Here is a 25,296-nt window from a genome sequence, read left to right on the forward strand (position 1 = left end):
CCTTGTTTGTCCGATCTGGTGCCATCCTCGGGATTAACCCCGGTCCCTCCTCTCCATGGGAAAGGGGGGAAGGGACCCATTTCCTCACCTTTTGCGGGGGTGACGGCTCCTCCTTCCCTTGCAGGGCCAAGGAGGCCGATCAGCTGAAGCAGGACCTGCAGGAAGCCCGCGAGGCAGAGCGAAGAGCCAAGCAAAAGCTCCTGGAAATCACCACCAAGCCCACGTACCCGGTGAGCCTGGGAGGACCAGGGTGGGGAGGCGGGGCGGGGGGTGGGGGGCGCCCGGCCCTTTGCTTCACCGGGCAGTGCCTGCAGGGTGACTGCTCAAGCGAGCACCTGGCAGAGAAGAGGTGCAGAGCCTGCAGGTGGGGTCTGGGCAGGACGCCTGGGCTGCCATTTGGCCTTGGACTCGTCAGGTACCTCTCTGGCTGCCAAGATAGCGAGCAGCAGGGCCTTTTACAGCTCGGAAGTGTTCTTCTTATTCCAAGTAGTGTAGTCCCACATTGCTCTCAAGAGAACTGGCTCTCCAGCCTCTTAGCACCAACCTGGATGTCACCTTCAGCGACCAGGATGTGCTCTGCACCGCGATCCTGTGTCCCTCAGGCGACCTATTGCCGTGCGGGAACCGGCCTCCGGGAACCAGCTTCCAAACTCAGTTTGGGACAAGGAGGCAGATTGCAATTCAGTGGGGTCACAAAACGAATCAAGCAGCCTAGTTTATTTATTTATTATTGATTTCAGAGAGGAAGGGAGAGGGAGAGAGAGAGAGAAACATCCATGTGAGAAAGAATCATGGATCAGCTGCCTCCTGCAGGTCCCCCACTGGGTTTCAAGCCCACAACCCAGGCCTGTGCCCTTGACCGGAATCGAACCTGGGACCTTTCAGTTTGCAGGCTGATGCTCTATCCACTGAGCCAAACTGTCTAGGGCCCGACTTTTTAACCATAGTTCATTGTACGGATGGACTACAGTTCATCCAACCAGTCAGTCCCCAGTGGATGGGTACGTAGCCTGTTTTCTTTTTCAATTATGAACAAAAGCTGCACAGCACATCCCTGAACACAAATGTTTGCACGTACACGAGGGTGAATCCGTAGAATAAATTCTCACGAGTAGAACTGTGGAGTCAGAGGAGGCGGTGCTGGTCCTGGGAGGCGGGACCCACGCTGCTCCCGTAGCCTCCATGGCTGCCCGGGGGTGGGGGGGATGGGGGGGGACGGTGATTAGCCCAGCAGTGCCCTCGGCTCGTGTAGAGCCCGGACCTCCTAACCGGAGATTCTCATTTATAGCCCATCAACCCAATTCCGGCGCCATTGCCCCCTGACATGTCAAGCTTCAACCTCATCGGCGACAGCCTGTCTTTCGACTTCAAGGATACTGACATGAAGCGACTTTCCATGGAAATAGAGAAAGAAAAGTACGTGGTCTCCCCTTTCCCGCAGCGGAGTGAGCTGGCCTGGGCCCGGGGTGGGCGGGGGGGGGGGGGGGGGCGGGGGGATGGTGGCCGCGGCCTGTCGCCAGCTCCTGCCGCGGTTTGCTGTCCTCACCACCTAGAGGAAGAATTTCCTAATCAGAAATGAAGGACGACAGGCCAGCATTCCATCTTCCAGGATAAAAATGATACTTGATCAGTGGCCTGGGGATTGCAGCGGCTCGGAACCCCACCTAACGTCTGGGGCGGGCTCCCGGGGACCTCCGAGCCGGCCAGAGAGCTGTTCCCATGGTAACCAAGGGTGTGATAATGGGCTGACGGCGTAATAGAACACGTTTCCTGGTTGTGTTCTCTGGCGGCTCAAATCTGTGACATTCCATGTTTGTTTTTGTGTGTGTGTTTTTTTTTAAGTATTTTTATCGATTTCAGAGAGGAAGGGAGCGGGAGAGAGAGAAAAACATCAACGATAAGAGAGAATCGTTGATCAGCTGCCTCCTGCGTGCCCCACACTGGGGATTGAGCCCGCACGCCGGGGCACGTGCCCTGACCCCGGGAATCAAACCGTGACCTCCTGGTTCATAGGTCGACGCCCAACCACGGAGCCACACTGGCCAGGCTCCTCCACTTCCTTTTTATTTAATTCTGACCACAGCCCTGCCATCGTTACCCCATTATTACGGACGGGGAAACAGATTCAGGCCAGTTCAGTGACTGGCCCAAGCTCCCATGGCCTGTGAGTGGCCAAGGAGAGACATGAGTCCTCCCTGCCCCAGCCCCTGGGGCTGCAGACCCCGGGTCCCTTGCTGAGCGGCTTGTAGGCCTGGAGCGTCTCAACCCCTGGCTATGCCCGGGCCGTGACGCGCGGCGTCCTGTCCCCGCAGAGTGGAGTACATGGAGAAGAGCAAGCATCTGCAGGAGCAGCTCAATGAACTCAAGACCGAGATCGAGGCCTTGAAACTCAAAGAGAGGGAGACGGCCCTGGACATTCTGCACAACGAGAACGCCGACCGGGGCGGCACCAGCAGCAAGCACAACACCATCAAGAAGGTACCGGCTCTCCCGCCGCCCGCCGGGCGAGCCGGGTGGTCGTGAATGAGATGTGAGGTCCGCGTCTGGTTTCCTCCGTGGCCGAGTCATTAGGCTCCTGTCATGTTTAATATGTCCTTGCTGCCTACGAGGGCATCTTAATCTGCCCACGACTGTGCGCCCACTGGCTGGGAGGAAGGGGAGCCTTTCAACACAAGCATTTCACGACGAGATGAATCACTGTGACTGGCCGGGGTTTGATCCGTCATTTAGCTGTAAAGCAGTTCTGTCTTTTAAGCCGAGGGGAGGTTCTACCCAGGGAGCTGCCGTATTTAATAAGAAAGCAAAAATGAGAAGGAGGCTGTAGAGAATAGGCGCTCCCTCCAGTCTGTGTGTGTGTGCGTGTGTGTGTGTGTGTGTGTGTGTGTTTAAAAGTGGCAAGGGCTCTAAAGTCCTGTTCTTGATTTAGAAGCCAAAGGTGGAATTTTTAACTTTGTTCATGCTTCCAGGGGAGTATCTAGAAGACCCTTCATGTTTTAGGAGATGAAACTTCAGAGCTGAGAGTGCCATATCTTTCTCCCCCGAGATTCCGAGCTTTGAAGCATTTTAGGGGACGTTGGTTTCCATCCTAAATATCCGCCCAAGAGTGTACGTCTCTGAGGTGGGGCCAACGCAGAAAGGTCCTCTCGGGGCCCCTGATGTCTGGTCCTAACCGGAGCCCAGGGTCAGCACCTGGGGGACAGGTGTCGGTAGGAGAAGGCTGCTCATGGAGTTTAGACGATGATCGTTCAGATCTATTTAATTTTCAAAAAATCGATTTTTATTGATTTCAGAGAGAAAGGGAGAAGGAGAGAGAGAGAGAGAGAGAGAGAGAGAAATGTCAGTGATGAGAGAGGATCGTGGATCAGCTGCCTCCTGCACACCCCACACTGGGGATCGAGCCCGCAACCCTGCGGGCTTGTGCCCTGACCGGGAATCGAACCGTGACCTCCTGGTTCATAGGTCGACACTCAACCACTGAGCCACGCCAGCCGGGCTGGATAAGTTTAATTTTTTACTCTTTAGTGCGGGGGTCCTCAAACTACGGCCCGCGGGCCACATGCAAATACAAATATTGTATTTGTTCCCGTTTTGTTTTTTTTACTTCAAAATAAGATATGTGCAGTGTGCATCGGAATTTGTTCATAGTTTTTTTTTTAAGCTATAGTCTGGCCCTCCAGCGGTCTGAGGGACAGTGAACTGGCCCCCTGTTTAAAAAGTTTGAGGACCCCTGCTTTACTGTTAGTCTTCTTTTTTTTTTTAATATATTTTTATTGATTTTTTACAGAGAGGAAGGGAGAGAGATAGAGAGTTAGAAACATCGATGAGAGAGAAACATCGATCAGCTGCCTCCTGCACACTCCCTACTGGGGATATGCCCGCCACCCAGGTACATGCCCTTGACCAGAATCGAACCTGGGACCTTTCAGTCCGCAGGACAATGCTCTATCCACTGAGCCAAACCGGTTTCGGCAACTGTTAGTCTTGAAGGTGGTCTCCCGATCTCAGGAATGCCGGTTTTCAGTGGTTAAGCTGTATCTGAGAACCATCACTGATGGGCACAGTGGGGACCCGGATTCTCTCTCTCTGACTGCAGTTCACATTGGCACCGGGTAGAGAGTTCCTTTTCGTAGCGTAACCCGCAAGCAAAGACCTCCCCACGGTCCGCATTCTTCTTACCGCTGGCTTCTGTCACTGACTGCATTTCCCTTCCAAAGCCAAAGTATGAAGCAGTTTTAACAAACGGGGAGCTGAGGTGAGGCCTCGGCCAGTGCACAGGGACGTAAAATGACTGGGCCGGGGAGCCAGCCAGGCCTCGGAGGGGCTGCCCCGGCCCCTCCCAGCCCCTCCCCGCCCCCCACTCGCTCATCTGGGCACCAGGAGCCGCCTCGGCTCTGCCGCGGCTGCGGGGACCTGGAGCGCTGAGAGCTGGGGAGACCCGTTTCCAAGCCATGAAAGCAAGCCAGTGAAGTCACCCTGGTCACCCTGTCTGAGCATTTTGCAAGCGGCACACGTGGCATTGTTGATATCACAGGGTTATTATGTTTTTGTTTTTCTTCGTTTTATTTTGCTGGTTTAGCCTCAAGCCCAAGGCAGAAGACCTATCTGCATTTGAGCCCTCAAAGTAGGTAGTTCGCGGGTACTCTGTGTGGTGGCGGCCCTGCCCTCTGTGATACTAACCCGTGCATGAGCTTGCCTGTCTGTCCGCAGCCCGCGCCCAGCCCTCCCCGGGGCAGGGGCCGCCTGGGCACCGGCCGCAGCATGCTTTGAGTCCGAGAGCAGGCGGCCACCCCCGTGGGGCCAGCCCGGCCTCCGGGGGTCCCAGAGGCCGCCTCTGTTCGGAAGAGCATGTCGATGGGGCTGCAGGACTGGTCGCCCTTTACGTCTTGTGTCACTGTCGGTCTGGAGAAGGTCACCGCTTCTTGTCCAGTCAGGCCTGTCTGAGTCTTGTGTCTGGGTGGCGTACTTCTCGGATGGTAACCCTAGCATGGAGATGGGGTACACGCGGTGACAGCCTCTGAAGACCCGTGGTCTCACTCACCTGGTCGTGGGATGAGAGGGCTGCCCACCTCCGCTCACTCCTTTCCCTCCAAGCCTCCCCCTTTCCGGACACGTTCGGTTTTTCTTGTCCAGCAAAGCAAACGCATGGCACGGGGGCCTTAGGGGTAGTCCGTCCCGGTGGCCCGTCTGTCTGTCAGCGCTCTAAAGGCCATCTCCGCTTCTGCCCCTCCGCAGCCCCGGGCGGGCGGGCGGGTGCGATCGCAGGGAGCTCACCCTGGGACGGTGCCGTGGCGGACACCCCGTGGCCGGGCGGTCAGTGGCTGTCGAGGGAATTAACCGAACGGTCGCCGCTTTCCTTCTGCAACGGTGTGAATTCTGCCAGACGCGCCGAGGCGGCGGAGAGAATTTATTCAACAGCATCCTCCCGCCGCCGCCCCTCACCTAATCCCCCCCGGTACCCAGGGAGGGCACCGACCTCTGGCGGTCACGTGGGCCGTGTCCTTTGGAATCCTCGCCGCGCTTCCTGCCGCGAGAAGAAAATAAGCTCCCTGGAAGCTTTCGACCAAAAAATGAGACCTGGCATAAATAGACCCTCTTTGTGGTTGTTATCCAAGCAAGAGAGGTTAGCTATTCGAGTCCCAGATGGATCTCATTATAAGATGGATTCGAGCTGTCAGTGGTTCCAAGAACCCATGGCATCAACCCCGGTGCGTATGTGACGCTTTTATTGAGCGGCCTCCTCTTTTCTCCAGCTCTCACACCTCCCGTGGGCATTGGGACACCCCAGCGCCAGGCAGTGCACGCTCTGAGCTGGGGTGACGGGAACGGGCAGGCCAGGTGGGTCCTCGGCTCAGGTGACCCCCTGGCACCCAGAGGACCCCAGAAGGGTCCACGTTGGTTTCCTGGACCGTGGCTAGCGCAGGGGCAAAGCAGAAAAATCCCTTTTCAGGTCAGCCGGTGCTATCAGAATTCCCTGACATCGGCCCGCACTGTTCCACCCTGATACAATTTCCTCTCTCCTCTCCCTGTAACGATCCGGCGCGTTTAACGTCTTCAAGGGGCCTGCCTTTGACCGTCAGTTCTCGCCGAGCTATTATTGTAGACAAATGAGGTTTGATTTGTAGTCAGATTTGTACTGCTGCTAGGGCATACAGAAGCCTTTTTATTTTTTTTTTTAATGTCTTAATGTGAACTTGTTTTCAAAGCGGCTGCCAGTCCATCAAGAATTCTGATGAGTCCCGGTTCATGCGCGCATGGACTTGGCTTTTAATACAAATGGAGTGAGTTATCCCAGCCTCACCGGATTCGGTAGCGGTAGTGGTTTTGCTACCTGTGACGTCGGATGTACTTTCCATGTCTTAGACTCCGGCGGTCCCCGGGGCCAGGACTGACGGCCAGGCAGCTGCCTGTCGGGGGGAGGGGTGGGGGTGGCTCCGGGGGGTGCCCGCTGCGGGCTGGGCTGCAGGGAGCCACGCCCGAGAGAGGAACGCCGCACGCAGGCTTTGGGCGTGGGGGTGCCTGGAAGGTGCAGGGCACGGCTCCCTCCACGAAGTCTGGGATGAGAGCGGCAGAGGCCGGTGGAGGGATTGGGGAGTCTCCTGTCCTGAAATGTCATCTGTCTCGGTTCCCGCCAGCCTGCGTTGGTTTTCGTTGCGCTTTTAATGTTTTTTGATCATGGATTTCTACCAGGAGGGAATGGCGCTGCCGGCTGCGACCCAGGCGTGTTCCTCCTCTCCGCTCTCAGGGTTGCTCTCGGTGTGGGTCCTGACTCAGGGGCTGGGTAACACGAGCGAATCCCCAGGGTCTCCCCTGGGGTGACCCTGTTCCCTTGGGGATGCTGAGGGGCAGTCAGGTGTGGTTTACCGAGGCGACCACTGCTCTGCCTCTTACTGTCTCTGTAATTCCGACTTTCCCTTAAGGCTCAGTGTCCTCGCCTACAGAGAGTAAATAAAACGGCCCGGCCGGTGTTGCTCAGTGGTTGAGCCATTGACCTCTGCACCAGGAGGTCACGGTTTGATTTCCCAGTCAGCACACATGCCTGGGTTGTGGGCTCGGTCCCCAGTGGGTGGCGGAGCGGGGGCAAGGGTGGGGGGGTGGAAGGAGCGTGCAGGAGGCAGCCAATCAATAATTCTCATCATTGATGTTTCTCTCTCTCTCTCTCTCTCCCTCTCCTTCCTCTCTTAAAAAAAAAAGGATTTAAAATTAAGAAAAAAAAAAGAGTAAATCCAGTGGCCCTTACCAAGGATTATGGCTGGGGTTACATGAGGCCACCGTGAGAGCTCAGCGAGGGCGTAACCATATGGAAAGAGGCAGACCTGCTCACGAGCCTGCGGGGAGGGCCTCGCCGCCTTTGCATACACGACTGTGACTCTCACGTCCACCAGTCGCATTCATTTCCATGTGTTTGGGGTCAAAAACCTCTTAAAAGCCGGAATTCGCTTCCCCAGCCGCTCTCCGTGTTGGGTTGGCAAGGGTGTATTTCCCCCTCCCGCTAACTCCCGAATGCATTTCCATCTGGTCCCCAGTTGGTAATCAATGCAGCTGGTTTGGCATTTGCACCGGAAGCAGTGGCCCCGGGGATCGAGCCTAAGCCGCCGTTGGGCTGGGAACCTCTGGGCTGGGAACCTCGATGCGTTGTTGGGGGGCGGTTGATAGCGACCCGAATGCCTGGCATCTGAGTCTTTGGGGTGAGGGCGGTGAGGTCCGCAGTGAGGCTGGGATGAGGGGGACACGGGTGTCACAGGCTTGAGCTTCTTGCCTTCCAAGTCCCCCCACCCCCCATGCTGAGGAGGGGGGCGGTGGCCAGCGTGCCAGCCGTGCAGCACACCGTGGAGGTGAAGATGCAGCCCCGAAGCGCGCACACTGCCGGGTCCTGCTTCCGGCCCCTCGCAGCGGACCCGTCTCACGCCCCAGTCCGGAGCTGGCCCGCTCTCCCGCAGGCCCATCATCGCTGTGGTGCCCGTGGTCTCCGAGGGACACAGGATTTCAGAGGAAACCGACAGATGAGAAATCACGGCGCGGGGCGGGCGCAGCGCTTAGAAAGCCCGTTTTATTCGTCAGTGGCTTGCGCCACGAAGGTCCACTGTGGTTCCCGCCGGCGGAGAAAGGGCAGTGAGGAGCCTTGACATTTCTCCGAAGCTCTGGCCCCCCCTGGGTCAGGAAGACATAAAACGTCTCCAACGTCCTCTTCAATTTGCACGGACTTCCCTCGGAGAGGCAGAGCTGGCGGAGCGGAGAACACTTAACACACCCGGGGAAGTGATAAATCACGGGCGAGGGCCGGCGCCCTCCCGCAATTACAGCCAGCGGCCAGCCTCCCCCGTGACCTCTGGGCTTGTGCCGGCGTCCCCTGACCCCAGTGCTGGGAGCCAGGGGCTCTCCCTGCTTGGGAACCTGGCATTGTCTCCTGGCGCATCCTCTGCCCTGACCTGAAAGGCCGTGCACTGGCTGCCTGTCTCCAGAGCCTTCCCTTTGTTGGTGGAGCGCCGCAGAGGGGGAGGGGCAAGAGAGGGGGATGGGGCTGGATCTCCTTCCCAGGAGCAGGCCCCTGCCTCTCCCCCCTTCCCCCTGTCCCCCACAGGCGCACATCCCCTAAACTCTAGGGGACCCCATGAGGCTTGCAACCAGGGCAGCAGTGGGGGCAGCTCGTCCCTGACAAATGCCCGGACCGTGTCCCCCAGGCCTCCCCCTTTCTCTGACTTCATAGTGAGCCAGAGCAGCCCGGCCCCGGGCTCATCTCCCCGGCCCTTTTCTTGTTTCACAGGTCCCCAAATTAAGAAAGGGGATGGAGTGGGGTAGGGAGCACGGAGCGCGGTGTGGACAGCGACCACGTAGCGGGAGGGCGGCCGGCCACCTGGGCTCGGCTCCGCGGGAGGCGCGAGGAAGGTGCTGGAGGCCTGGGCTGGCCTCAGGAGGGCGTCCCCCCTCCGGGCCACCACCTGGCTCAGCCCCGGAGGCCACTCCGGCCTCAGTCACACAGCCTCTTCACTGCTGAGGGCTCACGGTTTTCTCGCTTGCTCCCGGCAGCGCTCTAGAGAGAAGGTTCTCCCAGCCGCTTTCCCGAAAGACCGCGGCTCAGCCCGTTCTGGGGCTCAGTCCGTTCTGGGTCAGGAGGCGGCCTCGAGGAGCCCGGAAAGCCCGCCTCGCCCTCCCGGGAGCCGTGACAGCCGGTTAGTGCGCGCGGACATCATCGGGCCTCTTTGGTGCAGTAAAACATCCCGTTGGGTTCCCTCAGCCCCGGAGATGCGTCTCGGTGCGGGCTTTCCTCCTGATTTGTTACTGCAACGGGGGGCGGGAGGAGACGGGATGCAAACTCATCCTGCGGCTCGGCTCAGGTTCTGTGCTTGCGGTCTTCGCCCTGATTGCCCTTTCCTTCCGATATTGGCCATTTGGGAAAGACAGCAGCACGCCGGCACCTTTCTCCCAGGGTCCTCGTCAGCCTGCTCACAGCTGTCAGCCACTGCCCCCCCTCTCCCTCCCACCCAGGGAGGGGAATCAGGCCCGAGAGTCCGTTTTCCAGGTGGGAGGATGGAGAAGCAGCAAAGGGTCCTGCCCGCATCCCAGGGCTGGCACCGTTTCCAGGCCTCCTCCTGCCCCTTTCCGGTCCCTACAGGATTCGTCCACAAAAGAGGCCCTCTGGCTTCCCCCTGGCAGCCTCTCTCTCTCTCTCTCTCTCTCTCTCTCTCTCTCTCTCTCAGATAAAGGAGCTGATACCCAATTGGATGTGTTCATTGGAAAGGCCTTGGCCTGTCTTGCCACCTCTGTTTAGGGCTAAGCGTGTGAGTAGCGCTCTCCCCGCGCACATCCCCAGATGGCATTTGGGTGCAAGCTGTCACCAGCGAGCCGGCAGAGCAGCTAGATCTGGCCTGTTTGCAGCAGCAGCTACCCGCCTTCCCTGGCCCTGCCCCCTCCGCTTGGCTGGGCTCCGGTTTGGAATGGGGGGGTGGGCGGAGCGGCGTTTACACCCCAGATCAAAGGTGATGCTGGATTCTCCTGCCTCCTTTTCACTCCAGGGCCAGCTCTCACCCCTTGGATCTGTGCTGCTTCCTTTCGTACCCCCGCCCCGCCCCCCCCCCCCCCCCTTCATGCCCAAGACACATGTAGTGAGCGGCGGAGAGGAAGTATAACAGGATTTTTAGGGCTCGCATTTCCATTTCACAGCATTTTTATGGGACACGCAGAGTCCCAGCGCCTGGAGTGATTGGGTTAGTGTCTAAAATAGGTTCAGCCTCGTGGGTCTTATTGTTTCAAATGAATTAGACAGGCCCCTCCCCACTTCTTCTCTCTTCCCCGCGGGATGAGGGGATTGAGGCGAGGCCCCCAGAGAGACTACTCGGAGGAATCCTGATGAGTTTGTTTTGTTCTCCCGGCTTAATGGTAGATCTCTCTCTCTCTCTCTCTCTCTCTCTCTCTCTCTCTCTCTCTCTCCTCTCTCGGCACTGATAGCCCAAGTGGCTCTGTGTCCTGCCCACCCCCCACGCCACCCCCACCCCTTTTGCCTGAAGAACCACTTTACCACAGTGCGGCCTGTGCCGTGCTGATGAAAGTGTAATTCATTCCTAATCAAGCAGCTCTGCTGCTGCAGGCTCCGTGCCCGAATGCATTTAGCTCCTCCCGGCACTCTGGGAGCCAGTTCCCCCTAAAGGGCTTGGAGAGGAGAGGTGGGGGTGAAGCGTTGGCAGTGCCCCCTGCCCCCATGCCGTGTCCTCCCAGCAGGGGGCACTCTAGGGGCTGATGCTGGAGGAGCCTTTGCAGCTGGGGGGAGAGGGGGAGCTGGGAGGGACAGGTGGGCCTGCAGCTGGTCACAGGTGCCCTCCAGGCTTCTGTCTCCAGACCCCGGGGCCATTTCTCAGGAGTGGCCGGTGTGGTGCGGTGCGGGGGGGCCCTTGTGTCTTGGGGGGCTGCCTGAAATCCCCCGGGAGCAGGAACCAGTGAGTCTGCTCATTTCCTGTGTGCCTGTGTCAGGGAGCACCTGCCGGGTACCAGGTCCTTCCTAGGGTTCAGAGGAGCCACCCTCCCCCTCCCCCTCCCGCTCCTCCTCCTCCTCTTCTTCTTCTTCTTCTTTTTTTTTTTTTTGGTTAATCCATTGATTTTTAGAGAGAGTGGAAGGGAGAGACAGAGGGAAACAGCGATGTGAGAGAGACACATTGATTGGTCGCCTCCTGCACGCACCCTGACTGGGGCCGGGGGAACCTGCAACCCAGGTACGTGCCCTCGATCTGAATCGAACCCGGGACGCTTCCACCCGCAGGCCCAATGCTCCATCCTCTGAGCCACACCGGCCAGGGCCCGGCCTCCTCCTTTTTAAGGAGACGGATGTGTCCCCGAAGGTGAACGGGCTTAGATTCAGTGGATGTGCCCGTGTGGGTGAGTGTGAGGAGGCCCAGCCCTGCTGGGCGGCTCCGTCTCCTGCCCTTTCACAGCCGAGGGGGCCGCCACCGACCACTGGCCATTGGTGGAGAGCTGAGCGGGAGGAGCGGTGACTGTCGATCCCGGGCAGGAAGAAAGGGCCCCGCCCGGCAGGTGGGTCCGAGCCCCGGAAGGTACCACCAGGCCGCCCCGCTCTGCAGCGGAGACAGAGAGAGAAGTTTGTCTCCTCGGAACGGAATTGGATTAGTGACAGACTTGAGCAGCCGGCTCAGTCAAGAGAGAACTTAATTCCTCCCGTATTTCGCACGCGGCTTATTTAATCAGATGTGAGGCGACGGCTGGCAGAGGCGCGGGCAGCCCAGTGTCTGCGAGGAGACTGCGTGTTCCTTCGGTCGTGGTAGGGAACTGGCAAGAGGCTTCCCGCGGCCCCTGGGGTTTCTCGCTTCCCGGCAGAGCTGGGCGTGGCAAGGACTGGCGTGGTGGGCCCTGCCTGGATTCAGAGTTGTGGGCAGCGGGTGGCAGAGGGGGTCACTCACTTGTCCTCGGCGTGGCTCAGTGGTTGAGCATCGGCCTCTGAACCGGGAGGTCACGGTTCGATTCCCGGTCAGGGCTCATGCCGCCTGGGTTATGGGCGCCACCCCCAGTGTGGGGCGTGCAGGAGGCAGCCAATCAATGATTCTCTCTCATCATTGTTTCTATCTCTTCCTCTCTGAAATCAATACATATATGCATATTTATACATGCACACACACTGTATACATATATACATATACAGATATATATCTCTGTGTGTGTGTATATATATATATATATATTTTTTTTTTTTTTCTTTATTGGATAGACCCAACACAATGTGGGCTTGTGTGAGGGGTGAGGGGTGCCGAGGGCTGGCGGGCAGAGCGGAACGCTGTCAGCCGGTCCCGTGAGTGTAAAGAAGGCCGCAGAGAGCGTGTCCTTTACAGAGAGCTGGCTGTGTGCCATTCCCTCCGATCCCCTCCCTTCTCTTTCACGAACCCCTCCTGCCCGGAGCTGCCCTGTCCATGTGACGGTCAGCGAGCTTTCTAGAAAGAGCAGGCGGTGAAGGATCCCACGGGCGAGGAGAGCGTGCCCAGGGGAGGCGGGAGGCTGAGCGGACGCCCCGTGCAGTGTAGCTGGCAGACACTGTCCGCTGTGCCCGAGGGGGGTCCCTCAGCAAACCCCCCTGCCCTGGGGCTCCCCACCTGGAGAAGAGCCGCCCCAGGCACCTCCCTGCTGACCCTCCTCCACCGCCTGCCTCCCTCCCTCCCCTGCTCCCCCGTGTGATTCGCGGGGAGGCCGGCTGGCCCAGGAGGAGGGCATGTTCACGTCCAAGATAAAGGATGCCGCCGCCGAGGGGGAAGCAGACACAGGCCGAGGTGGCGACGGGCACGGCTCCAGCGGCAGCAGGCGGCTCGTGCAGTGATTTCCTCCCACAACAGGAGTCCTGGTGGATTGTCAGGGCGAGAGACGGGGGCCGTGACCGGCAGCCAGGGCTGCCGTGGGCAGAGGCAGGCGGCTCCCAGGCCCCGCGGCGACAGCAGCCACGCCGGCGCCCGTGCCGGTGGCTCCCGGGCCTCTGCCAGGCCAGCGCCCGACGGGAGGCTGCGACCTCCTCTCTCCGAGGCCGGTGTCTGCGCGTTCCCGCGTCCGCGTGGCCAGAGGACTTGGCTTCGCTCCGAGCCTTCCTTGGGCTGGGGCACTTTTTTATTTTTTTTAATTGATTTCAGAGAAGAAGGGAAGGGAGGGAGGGAGAGAAACATCAGTGATGAGAGAGAATCATTGACCAGCTGCCTCCTGCACGCCCCACCCTGGGGATGGAGCCTGCAACCCGGGCCTGTCCGCCGACCGGGAATCGAACCCTGACCTCCTGGTTCACAGGTCGACGCTCAACCACTGAGCCACACCAGCTGGGCTGGGGTACAACTTCCGGTCCTGCAAGAGAAGAGGCGAGGCTGAGCCACTGCCGTGCAGTGTGGGGTGGGGACTGGCATCTGCCCACACGGAGGGCTTCGCATCCCAGCGAACACATGCTCAAGTAACTGGCATCTGGCGCCGCCAGAGCTGCCAGAACCCTCCCCTGGCACCTCGTGGGGACGGCCAGCACACAGCTTGGGGAGAGGATCCAGGAATTCTTGGAGCCGACGTTGTACACATGGGCAGGAGGCCTGCAGAGGCCCCCATAGCCTGGGCTCCCTGCCTGGGGAAGTGGCCAGGCCTCTTGGGGGGCGCACCCACTCGCCTGCCCCAGAGGCCACGGGGGCCAGCGCAGCCCTGCCTTCCCCGGCACCTCTCCTACCCTTCACTCTGCCCTGCTGCCCGCTGGAAGGAGAGGAGCCAGAGCTGGGGGAAGCAGGGGGACCGTGACGCTGCTGTTAGTAATAACAGCTGTTGAGCTCTGCTGTGCGCCAGGCACGGTGTTGAGCGCTTCCCAGCTACTCCACACGTTTCCCGGCTACTCCACACGCTTCCCGGCTACTCCACACGTTTTCCAGCTACTCCACAAGTTTCCCAGCTACTCCACATGCCACCCGGTGAGGGGCTGCCACCACTTGGGAGCTGAGGCCAGAGCGAGTGGCCTGCCCAGGACCACCCAGCTGGCCACCGGCCCAGATGCCTCTGGGTCAGGCAGGCCTGGATGTGGCTGTGGGAAGGGCTGGGGGTAGGGCCCTGACCCCTGCAGGCCCCTTGTCCCCTGAGGCCTTCGCCAGGTGAGTGGGAAAACCTTAGCAGAGATTTTGGGTTTTATACCTTTTTTTTTTTTTTTTAACTGGAATTCCCTTTACTTTTTTTTTTTTTAATTATATTTTTATTGATTTCAGAGAGGAAGGGAGAGAGAGAAACATCAATGATGAGAGAGCATCATTGATCGGCTGCCTCCTGCACACCCCACACTGGGGATCGAACCCTGACCTGGTTTCACAGGTCCACGCTCTACCACCCAGCCAGCCGGCCAGGCTGGTTTTACAGCTTTTGACTTAAACTCTCTCCCAGGAGGATGTCCGTCCCCCTGGTCCTCTGGTTCTCCTTCCTCCTCCTTCCTGGTGCCCATCCCGGTTCCCTTCACCCCGAGCATGTCGCTGCTGGCCCTCCGGGTCGCATTCAGGGAGAAGCCCGTGTCCGGCGTGGCTCCCTGCCGGCGGGAGCTCATGGCCGTCGGAGTGGGGCTCTCCCAGGCACCTCCGGAACTGGTTCCGCTGAAGGGAAGGGCTCAGATGGCTCCGATGCCGCCCGTTCGGCTTGTTAGTCGGGAACGGCGAGGCCAGACGACTTGGCAGGACGGAGGGAGCCGGCTCTCAAGCTGTCTCACGTTGAGCAGACGGAGGTGCTGTCTTTGGTGGTGAAGTGATTGATTGGGCGTCTTCCTCCCGCGCCTCTGAAGAGCCACGGATGGTACTGAGGACTTTTTGGATTCAGAGACCCCCGGAGGAGGTCGAGGGAATGGGCCAGACTATCTAACCTGCCCCCCGAGGGGTAGCTCCAGAGGAAAGAGGCGCAGAGAGGGCCAGGGCGTCCACGGGGGCCACACAGCCCGGCCTCCTCAGCCCCACGGGGACCGCTCCCCTTCCCCCACGCATCTCGCCTTTCCTTACCCTGGTAGCCTGCGTCTCGTTCACTCTCATGGTGGGAGCTCCTACTGGGAGCCAAGCGCTGACGGAACGCGGTGGTTTGGGGGCAGGTAGAGGTGGGCTGCACGCGCTCCGGGCCCTGCCTCCCTGAGCCCGCTCCGGGGAGGCCCGGGGCTGGGTGTGGAGCGCACGGTCTTAGCAGGGCGCGGGCATGCTGCTCCTGTTTGGGGGAGATCCTGGGACGTGGCCTGTCTCAGCCACAGAGTCGGGAAGTTGGGGTTCAGCAGCGCAGGGCATCGCCAGCTCCAGTTCCTCGTCCTCCGGCCCCGCCCGGAAAGCCACCTCCCGGCTGTGCACAGACACCCCTCGCTGCCAGGCCGGGGCGAGCCTGCTCTGGGGCCCTGGGAGCCAGAGCGAAGGGACAACCTCTTGCTCCTCTGAGCAGGCCTCTGGCCTGAGGCCGTCCCTTCGCCCCAGCGGGTCCCCGGGATGTGAGGCCTGAGCCCCGAGCCCCGGGGAGGCGAGCGTCCCAGGCTGGCACCACGGCAGACGACGCCCCACGGGGCCGGAGAGACGCGTAGATGGGAATGTGTGACTCTGTTCAGATGTCCGGGAGCCTCCTGCCCTCTGAACAGGCGACGTGGCTGACGTGTTCCCGCCAGCATGTTTCCGCCGCCCCCCCCCCCCCATCTCCCCCTACCCCCGCCGGCATGTCCTCCTGGGTCACCTCCTCATTGGAGTTCTGGGGGCCGATCTGGAGCCGTGTCTGGGATCGACCCCCCGCTCCTTGAACGTCTGTTTGAACCACCGGCCCTTCCCCTGCTCTCCAAGCCGCCTCTGAGGTCCGCCCACCAGGCAGCTGGCTCCCCGCGAGGCCCCGGGGCCGCGTCCCCCTCTCAGCGTCTTCTCTGCTTCCTTGCAGCTCACCTTGCAGAGCGCCAAGTCCCGAGTGGCCTTCTTCGAAGAGCTCTAGCCGGGGACCCGCCGCCCCAGGATCTACCGCCGCTGCTCCGGCCGATGGGCCGCCGCTGTGGGAGCCGGTGCAGGTGGTGGCCCGGACCCCCGGGGGGCGCAGACCTCTCCCCGGCCGAGGGGCGCGCCCACCCTCCTGTGCAATGGCCTCGAACTCTGAGCCTGCGGAGGTTCCTCCCGCGGGGCCCGGTCCTCCTGGCCCCAGTCTTTAAATGTCTTCGGAAGCATTTGTCTTTCCTCGTCTACGTGTGTATGACCCCAACCTTCCTGCATCGGAGGCGCCCTGGGGGGTGGCTCACTGTCCAGTGCTGGCCCCCGGCCCTGGCTGGGAAGTAGGTGAAGGGCGGAAAGTGCACAGGCCCCTGGAGGCCAGGAGGCTGGTGCCCCCCCCCACACACACACAACCCCCTGGTTTCCAGAACACTCCTTTCCTCCCCTGGGGGGGAGCTGGCAAGGGAAGAAGCGAGGCCCACCCGAGCCCAGGTGGCCTGCCGTGAGCTTGCCCACAGCCCAGGGGGTGGGGAGCTGGCACAGCCGCCGTGACCGGGGAAGACTCGGCAGACGCTGTGACGTCGGGCGGCTGCCAGCACTGGGGCTGGGAGGCCGGAATACGGTGTGGGAACCTGCCCCACACACTACACTCGCTGCCTCCTCCTGCCTCCCCAGACCAGGGTCCGAGGGGCAGGCGGGAGCCACGGGTCCTCTTCTCCCCCTTCGGCCTCAGTCCCCCCTGCTGGCTGGGCCGGGCGGGGGGGGGGGGCAGGGAGGGGGCTCCCTGGCCATGGTCTGGTCGGCCCCCGGTAGCCCCGCCGTGACTGGGGGACCCCCAGAAGGCTCTGAGGCCCCACAGACACTGCTCAGTGGCCCAGACTCAGAGCTCCACTGGCCCCAGCCTGCCAGCAAGCGCCTCCCCACCCATCGTTGTACCTGGGCCCTTTATTTCCTATTCCCTTATGGGCCATACGGGGTCCCTTGGTGCCCCCGCCGGAGAGAGCCGGCGCCCGACCGCCCACCCCTGCTGGCAGCGGGGCAGAGACCACCCCGGGGCCCACCCTGGCTCCCTGGTTTGGGGCCACGTTCGTGCCCTTTCTTTTCTCCATCACTCGGTGCTGCTGTTGCGACCCACGGGGCGGCCGGACCCTCCCAGGGGGGCTGTTGGGGAGCAGGTGGCCAGCCTGAACCGGTGCACAGGCATCCGTTAGAGGGCGCGAGAGGCCTGGCGACATCCGAGAGCACGGTGGTCTCCGACACGCCTGGGCCGTCTGAGAAACCGAGCAGCTCACGGAGCCTGTTCCCTCCAGCCAGGCCGACCCCACGGCGTCCAGGGCTGGCCGCGCCCTCCCGCGTCTGTAATGGAAGGTCTGGCTCTTGCGTGCGGCTCTGCCTCCTCAGGCTCAGCCCCCGTCCCTGCGTTTCCAGCAGTTCCCTTTTTCCCTCCTCGCCTGTCAGCTCAACCCTTCATGGTGGCCGGGGGCACAGGGCAGGGCGGTGGCTCATAAAGACATCGTCCGGCTTTTATTATTCTCGTTATTTAACTGCCGAGGGTCTGCCTGAAGTCGGGGCAACGCCAGGCTGTGTGGCCACCAGGGAGCCGGGCCGGCGTCTGAGCCGTGGCAGGAGCCCCCTGGGGCCCGGGGAGCAGGCTCAGCCAGGAGCGTCTGGGCTGTCCTCAGGGTGAGCCAGTGGGCACCTCCGCGGATGGCCGGGCGGAGGGGGTGGCGGCCCTCGGAAAGGTCTGGAGCCCCCGTCGTAGGAGCAGGGCCGGGAGCGGAGCGCGGTGTTCAGAGACGTGCGCCTGTGTCATCTCTCAGTGACCGTGGTGGGGGCTGGGCACTCACCCGGGAAGGAAGCCCGACTCCCCTGGAGAGCGGGCCCGGGCTGGTGACGGCATCGCCAGCACCGCTGAGGGTGCGGGGCAGTCGCCGCCCCGCTGGTTTGTCCAGAGGCCTCACCTCCGCCACAGCCACGCTCCGACCTGTGGCGTGGGCTCCGTTATTCTCGGCCCCGCCAGGCCCCGCTAGACAGCACCCGTGGCGTTACATAACACGCCTTAAGTGGCTGTGTTTTGCAATCTTGGGTGCACGTTTCTCTCTCTCTCTCTCTCTCTCTCTCTCTCTCTCTCTCTCTCTCTCTCTCTCTCTCTCCCTCTCCCAAATCAAAACGACAAGTCCAGAGGCTGACGGACTGGAGCCTCACGGCCCTGGGGGGAGGGGGCGGCCCTGGGGGGAGGCCTGCCTGGGGCCAGGGCTTTCGGGGGAGCCCCGTCCCTTTCCAAAGACGTCAAGCCCCACGTCTGCCTGTGGGGCCTGAGTTTCGCCTCCTGTCAGGGCCAGACCCCGGAAGACTATTTCCTATTTTGGAAGATGGTTGTAATTTAAATGATTGTTTTAATAAAAATTCTAAGCTGACACAAGTTTGTCTCGGGCTTCCTCCGTCTGCTTGCTGCTCAGGCCCACGGAGGTGGCAAGACCAGTGGGTGCCGACCGCCCTCAGCGCCTCACTGTGGTGCTTGCGGCCTGGTCCCAGGGACCCCTGAGCAGCTGCTCTGAGCCCCCTCCTGGCCCTCCATCCTCTGCCTTTGGCCCTCGCCCGCCCGCCCGAGAGCTGAGTGCCTGGCCGCTGTTCCCAGGGCTGCCCGCCCCAGGAGCCTTCGCCTGGGCGGGTAGAGTAGGGAGCCACCCAGGGGTAACGATGAGCTGGCAGCAGGACTCTGGGGGGAAAGGTGTTGGGGAGAAGATTGCTGCGACGCGTCCAATCCAATTTCTTGCGAGTCTGAGGAAGCGACAGCTGAGCCACCCGCACATTCTCCGCCTCCCTCAGACAGCCCAGGCGGCGAGGGAGGCCACCCGGCTCCGTCCCCTCCCGCACCTCCCAGGGCTCCCTGGCAGCCTGTCCTTGCTGCATTATGGCAGGAGCTGCGGCCTCAGTCCCAGCTGGGGGGGGGGGGGGGCAGGAGTCCGGAGCTCGCTTCTGGGGAGGCAGCTGGGCCAGGCATCGGCAGCACGGTCGTCAGCACACGAGGACCCGCGCTGACTCAGAGGAACCCCACCGCGTCCTCCCCCGGTTTCCCCTCGATTCCCATTTCTCACTGGGACGCTCGCCCCAGAATAGCTCCTGGCAGGCTGCCTCGGAGCCCAGGAAATCAAGACATCTCCTTGATTCCGCAGCCGGAGCCGCCGGAGCCCGGCTGGCCCGTCCGCTGAGCCGCACGCTTGCTCTGTGCCACCCCTTCCCTGCAGGGCCAGGCGCTGGGCTTCCCGCAGCCTCTGGGCGCTCCCTGTCTGTCAGGAGGGTTGACAGTGATGCCTCCGGCACCTCTGGGACAGCGTCAGGGTAGCACGAAGAGCAGATGCAGAAAACACTCCGCTTCCGGTGACAAAAGGGGTGAGGAGAGGTGGCAGCATTACCATTACTTACAAGTAATCAAAGCAGCGAAGACACACGAGATCTGTTCTTTGCACCCAGCCACGGGGAGGGCTGAAGAAACGACACGGCTGAGGGGCTCAGGGCCTTCCTGACGGGGAACTCAGAGAGGCCTGGGTTCAAGGCCCGGCTCAGCCACTTGCCAGCCGGTGATCCCAGGCAAGTTCCCTAAGCTTTGGGCACAGCAGTGTCGTTATCTAACAGGGGTATCCGCCCTGGCCGGTGTGGCTCAGTGGATAGAGCGTCAGCTTGGGGACTCAAGGGTCCCGGGTTCAATTCCGCACATGCCCGGGTTGCGGGCTCGATCCCCAGTGTGGGGCGTGCAGGAAGCAGCCGATCCATGATTCTCTCTCATCATTGATGTTTCTCTCTCTCTCTCTCTCTCTCTCTCTCTCTCTCTCTCTCTCTCCCCTCTCTGAAATCAATTAAAAATAAATAAATGAAAATAAGAGGGGTTCTCTAGGGTGCTGTGGGGATGAGTAATGCCAGGTCTGAGGAAGGTGGCTCTTTTTCTGGGTGCTTTCTTAGGATGGGGGCTGAGGGGGAAGCAGAGAACAGAGCAGGGGTGACCCAGAGGCGGCCCTGGCTCGGAGGCCCCCAGCCCACCTGTGGCCCCCACACGGGCCCCATCCCACCACCTGGGCCAGGAGCTTAATGAGCCTGCACCTGGCCTGTTTGTCCTGCCGTGTTTGCCCAGTGCCAGCTGCAAAGCCCGGGAGATGATGGATCACCCAGGCGGGGGCTGCCCGGGAAGGAGGCTCTGGTTTGTCACATTAATACTCGCGGCTCCGGTCGATAATGGACTGGAGGCTCCGGGCAGGAGAGGGGCCGGGTGGGCAGCCCTGGCCGCTGCCCCTGGAACCCTTCCCAGAGCACCTGGGCACCAGGGAGGCACCGCAGCGACCGGCGACCTGATTTTCTCTTAAGCGGCATCGGGAAGAAGTCCCCGTGGAGCCTTGCCCATTTCCAATATAAATAATGTAATTCCCCTGCCCGCCCGCCCGCCTGCCAGGGTGGAGGGGGCGGCCTTTGATCTGCAGGAATTAAGTCAGTAAACAGAAGTGGAGAAGGCTGCTGGGGTGCGGGTGGCTCCTGGAGGCTCCCACTGTGCCACTGGCCCTGAGAGAGAGGAGTCAAACTCCAGCAAGCAGAGTGGCCCAGTGGGACCGTCCCCCTCCCCCCCATCTCCCTGAAGTCTCCCTTTATCCCCAGCTGAGGCCTGAGACATCCTGGGGCCCCCAGCACACACCTGCCCACCCTCCCCGACAACAAGGGCCCAGGTTGCATCGTGCATAATTTTCAGTGAAGATAATTCTGGAATCAGCTGCTGAGAAGGGCCCTGGGCTGGAGACGGGCCCCCCCCCCCCCCCCATGCGTTCTGGTCCCTCCAGCTCTCCGCCTCCAGCTGTGCGGCCTTGAGGAAGTCCCTTCCACTCTCCCGGCTTCCGTGTCCTCCGCCCTAAAGGGCCAGCTTTGGACCCCAGGGACTCCGAGGCCCCCTCCTGCCCGGGCAGTCAGTCTGTGAAGGGCATGTTTCTACAGGAATTCCTCCGGCTGGTCTCACCGGTGTCACCGCCCAGGGAGCCGACAGGAGACAGACTGGCCCAGTATCCCACCAGGGGCCCTGCCCGGACAGCCAACCTCACGTCATCGCCACTGCTAGCCCCGCTCACCTCTGGCCCACACTGGGAGTGGCGATGGTCGGGCCAGCCCAAGTTCATGGGAAGGGCGGTGGGCAAAGGGGCAGGCGGTTGGCATCGCCACTCGGGGCTTCCCGCCGCCTCCCCTGGAAGGCAGAGGGTGGGGTGACGTGTGCGCACCGCCAGCCGGACCTGCGGTGACAGTAACTGCGCCCTAAAACCCAGGGGGACCTCCCTTTCCGGCCCCCTCCGGGCCCCTCCCCGGCCTGGCCCTCCCAGCCACAGCTCTGAGGCAGAATCTATTAAGTCCCTCATATTAGCTGGCACAGGGGAAGCAACCCTCTTTCATCTTAACTGGAGTGAATTTGCATTAACACCTGGGGAGTTCTGTTTGCCTTGAGAAGGCACATTGCTATTCCGAGCTGCACGCTGCGGAGTTCGGTGCAGTATCCTCGTCTTTTATTAATACGGCTGCTCTCTCCTCCTCCTCTCTCCCGGGGAGTGGGGGCGAGAGCAGCCGGGGATGCCAGGGCTCCCCGCCCCACGGAGGAAGGCCCCAGAAATGCCGAAAAGGGGGAGCAGGGGGCAGCTTCCAGGTGGGGGAGCAATCCCCCCCACGAGGCTGGCTTGTGTGCTGCTCCCCAACTCCAAGAGGCCACCAGGCTCCAGGGACGGCCTCCACCCCAGCCAAACGCAGGGCCCCCATGGGCCGAGCTCTGCTGGGGCCCAGGAAGGCAGTGGTGGGGGGACGTGGCCCCCAGTGAGGGGCTCCTGAGGCAGGGAAGGGGCGGGAGAAGCAGGTAACCCAGAGATGCTTCCAGGGGCTGGAGGACCCCCAGAGTCGCGATGTGGACGTCACAGCATTGCAGGTGGGCCTGACTCCGTGGCTGCTCCATGTCTGTCCCCAGAGCAGGCCCCGGACCCTCCGGCAACAGGACTGTCTTCGGCCGCAGGGCAGTAGCTCATTGATGCAACTTGGGGTGATCGCACCCGGGAAGTGTTGATCTAGGGAGGCGGGGGGTTGGGCAGATCTTAATCTTCAGGTCTCAGATCTGGAGACCCAGGGAGAGCAAATGAGGGCAGGGAGGAAACCATGAGCCGTGCCCCCCGCCCCCGGCCCTCCACCCACGTGCCTGCTAGTCTTCCTGGAGGCCCAGCTCCTCCCCTGAGTCCAGACCTGGATTGGACACGAGCCCCTCTCCCTCCCTCCGGCCTCCATGGGCTCAGGAGCTGAGGGAGGCTGAGAGTCCAAGATGAGCAGTGGGACCTCCCCACCCTGAACCCCCCACCTCCTGGTCATCCCAGGACACAGGGAAGGGGGGGGCAGTGTAGGGCAGGCAGCAGGGGCCAGGCCCCATCTCCTGGGGGTGGGGAGCCAGGCAGAGAGAGGGACTGAGGGTGGCACAGCAGAGGGGGAGTAGGGTAGGGTGGGGACCCCGCCCCCCCAGTGCTGAGCAGGGGAGGGGGCTTGGCCTCTCCACCCTCACATTCCTCTCCCCACGACGGACCCGGACCGCAGGTCATGGTGGGGTGAACGGGATGGCGATGCCAGGTCCTGAGCCGGTGCTTGCCGCAGCGAGCGTTTATGAACCGGGCCTGCCGCTGGGGGTTACACAGCATTTGCTGGGAGCGCGGCCAGAGAAGGCGGCTCAGGGAGGCAGGGTGGTCACAGGCCAGGGGCGGCTCTCCCATGGCTCTCTCTCCCCCTCCTGCACCCCGGGCAGGGGGGCTCCTCCCCAGACCACCCTGAACCCCCCTATCCAGCCCCCAGCCTGCCCGCATGAAGAGAGGGGCAGGATGGGGCCACGGGGGGGTGGGGTTGGGAAGAGGGAATCCTCCCAGCACTGGGGGTCAGGCCCTTGTGGGCTGACAGCAGGAGAGGGGCTGGGGCAGCCCCCTGGGACTTGAGGGGAGTCTAGATGGAGGGTCTGGAGTCAGGGGCTGGCATCAGCATTCCACGGGCATCCCGGCCCCTCCGGCAGCCGGCCCCAGGCTGGGTCCATGCCAGGTGCCACGGCTGCTCTCCCCAGTGACATTTACCAGCCGGAGGTGGCCACCCAGACGTGAAGGCAGTGCCAGCCCGAGGCTAGCCCACTTCATTAGAGCCAGCTCCGCTCCGCTGCGCAGGTCGGCGCAGGCCCAGCCCAGCCCCACGGCCTGGCTCAGGAGGGCAGGTCCCCCCCTCCCCCCTGCACTGACCCTGTCTGCTGAGGCCCAGGCCACAACATCCCCCCAGCAGCTGCCAGGCACCGAGGAGGACGAAAATACTAGCGACAGTGATGCGTGTGGGCCTGGGCACGCGTGGTCTGCCTCTTCATCCTCAGCAGGCCCAGGAGGGCCGCGTTCCCCACGGCACGCACCCGCCCCAGGTTGCACCCCGGTGGGTGGCATCAGGAGGTCCCAGGAGAGCCCTGGCAGCCGCCATCCCTCCCATGTGAGGCGGGAGGAGAGGCTCAGAGAGGCCCAGTGACGTCTGGGAACTGGGGTTTGAACCCCACCCTTCCCTATTGCCTGGGCCCATTCTGCTCCCCCCTCAATCCCAGCTCAGAGCAGGCGGGACGGAGCCACCCCCCCCCCCCCACGTCACCTGGGTGGCCCCGGGCCTCAGGCGGCTCTGGGCACCCCAGGTGTGGGGACGCCTGCTCCAGGGCAGAGCCAGATCTGGGGGAGGAGGTGGGGCTTGGTGCGTTTGGGGTGCCTCTGCTCATTCATTCACGTGCCCCCCACTTGGCAGTTCCTCACTGAACGTATCGCTGTGGGGCCGTGGGACCCTGATGGAGGAGAAAGAGCCAAAGTCCTGGGTGCAGGTCTGGGCGTCACCTCTTCCCAGCTGGGGGCCCCCAAGCAAGTCGCCGCGTTAGCTCCAGTGTTCGAAGCTGGAAAGTGGGGTCCCCGGGGTCTGCCTGGGATGAGTGAGTGAGACTGTGCCCTTTTCCGTGCCCAGCACTGTGCCTGGCACCGAGCACCCCACAGTCGCCAGGGAGCGTGCACCCCCCACACAGGGATGACTGCCTGTCACAGCCTCATCGGTCCAAGCTCAGTCCCGGTGCACCTGTCCCTCGCAGCGTGCCTGGGGCGAGCAGGTGGCCGGAACCCCTGCCTGACTCCCCCGTGCCCAGCACAGCGCCGGGCACAGAGCAGGTGCTCAGCACCGACTTGCTGAGTGAATGAATGAGCCTCCGTTTCCCCTTCTGTGGGATGAGGACCTTAAAGTACCCACAAATCTTACCCCCCTCCCCAGGCCCTTGCGTGATTCAGGTGACATGATGGCTCAGAAAGCATTTGTTCTTATAATTAAAAAGGAGGAGGAGGAGGGAGCCAGCGACTTCCCAGCAAACAGCGTGGGGGCTGGGAGAGAGCCTGGGGCACGCTGTCCCCCTGGCCAGCTGGTCGGGACAGCTGAGCTGTAATCACCACGGCGCCTGGTCATCACTCAATCACCCCCCCCCCAGCCCCCCCAGCCCCCCCAGCCCCTCCAGCCGGAGGAGCATCCATCATCGTCTCCTTCCCTCTGACGGCCCAGACAATTAGCCGGTCCTGCCTGAATCACTGGCCCTGCCCCTTGAGGCCCGAGGAGCCTGCATGAGCCTCAATCGCCTCAATGGGAATCCTTAATCCTCCCCTCCGCTGGGTCAGGGTCGGGGCTGCGCCCCCATTTTACAGATGAGGACATTGACTCCCAGAGGCCAGAGCCTTGCCCGGGCTCAGACAAGGGAGTCCCAGAGCTGCCACTCAAGCGCTGGCTAGGCTGGTTCCAGAGTCTCCCCCGGCCTCAATTTCCCCTGCACACGAGACAGCTGCAGACTTCCGGACGTGTCCAGCCCCGTGGGGCCTGGCGAAGGGGTGCTGCCTGCCCGCCCCATCCCAGCGTCCCGTGTCCCGTGTCCCGGGGACAGCATGATGGATGGGATCCCGTGGGGGGCAGGCATGATGCCCACACGTGTTTGGACGAACGGTCGGGTGATGGATCTTTTCTGCCTCTCCCCTCCCCGGGGACTGGGCTCCATCTGGCCAGGCTGAGCCAGGTCACCCTCACGGCGGCCGCCACCCGCATCCTCACTGCTGTGCTGCGGGGTCAGAGGGCAGCTCCGCGGTCCCTCATTCGGTCATTCAACGAACACATCACGGGAGGGCCTACTATGTGCTGGAACACAGAGCACACAAGACAGACGAGGACACGAGCGGTCGCCCTGCCCAGGGTGACCAATGTTGCCACAGGGCACAGAGCGGGTGGCTGTGACAGCCAGAGGGGGACTCGGGTCCGAGGGGCCAGGGTGAGGGGTGTGACTAAGGCGGGGCAGCAGCGTATA

At 62.0% G+C, this 25,296-nt stretch overlaps 1 protein-coding gene across 3 annotated transcripts in view; it reads left to right on the top strand.

Annotated features, from left to right (window-relative positions):
* Nucleotides 1–18,334, top strand: part of NF2 (NF2, moesin-ezrin-radixin like (MERLIN) tumor suppressor) — a 67,986-nt gene extending 49,652 nt beyond the window's left edge. For 2 of the 3 annotated variants that reach the window (XM_081113811.1, XM_081113813.1), the window contains 4 exons: nt 125–230; nt 1,289–1,416; nt 2,313–2,478; nt 15,874–18,332. In XM_081113811.1, the coding sequence (XP_080969937.1) occupies nt 125–230; nt 1,289–1,416; nt 2,313–2,478; nt 15,874–15,924 (451 nt within the window). In that variant the 3' untranslated portion in view covers nt 15,925–18,332. Of the gene's footprint in view, nt 1–124; nt 231–1,288; nt 1,417–2,312; nt 2,479–4,576; nt 4,622–15,873 lie in introns of all 3 variants that reach the window. The other variant, XM_081113812.1, reaches the window with a different exon arrangement.
* The last annotated feature ends 6,962 nt before the right edge of the window (nt 18,335–25,296 follow it).

This window comes from Myotis nattereri (assembly GCF_964212035.1).
Source record: "Myotis nattereri genome assembly, chromosome: 19".
NCBI classification, from domain to species: domain Eukaryota; kingdom Metazoa; phylum Chordata; class Mammalia; order Chiroptera; family Vespertilionidae; genus Myotis; species Myotis nattereri.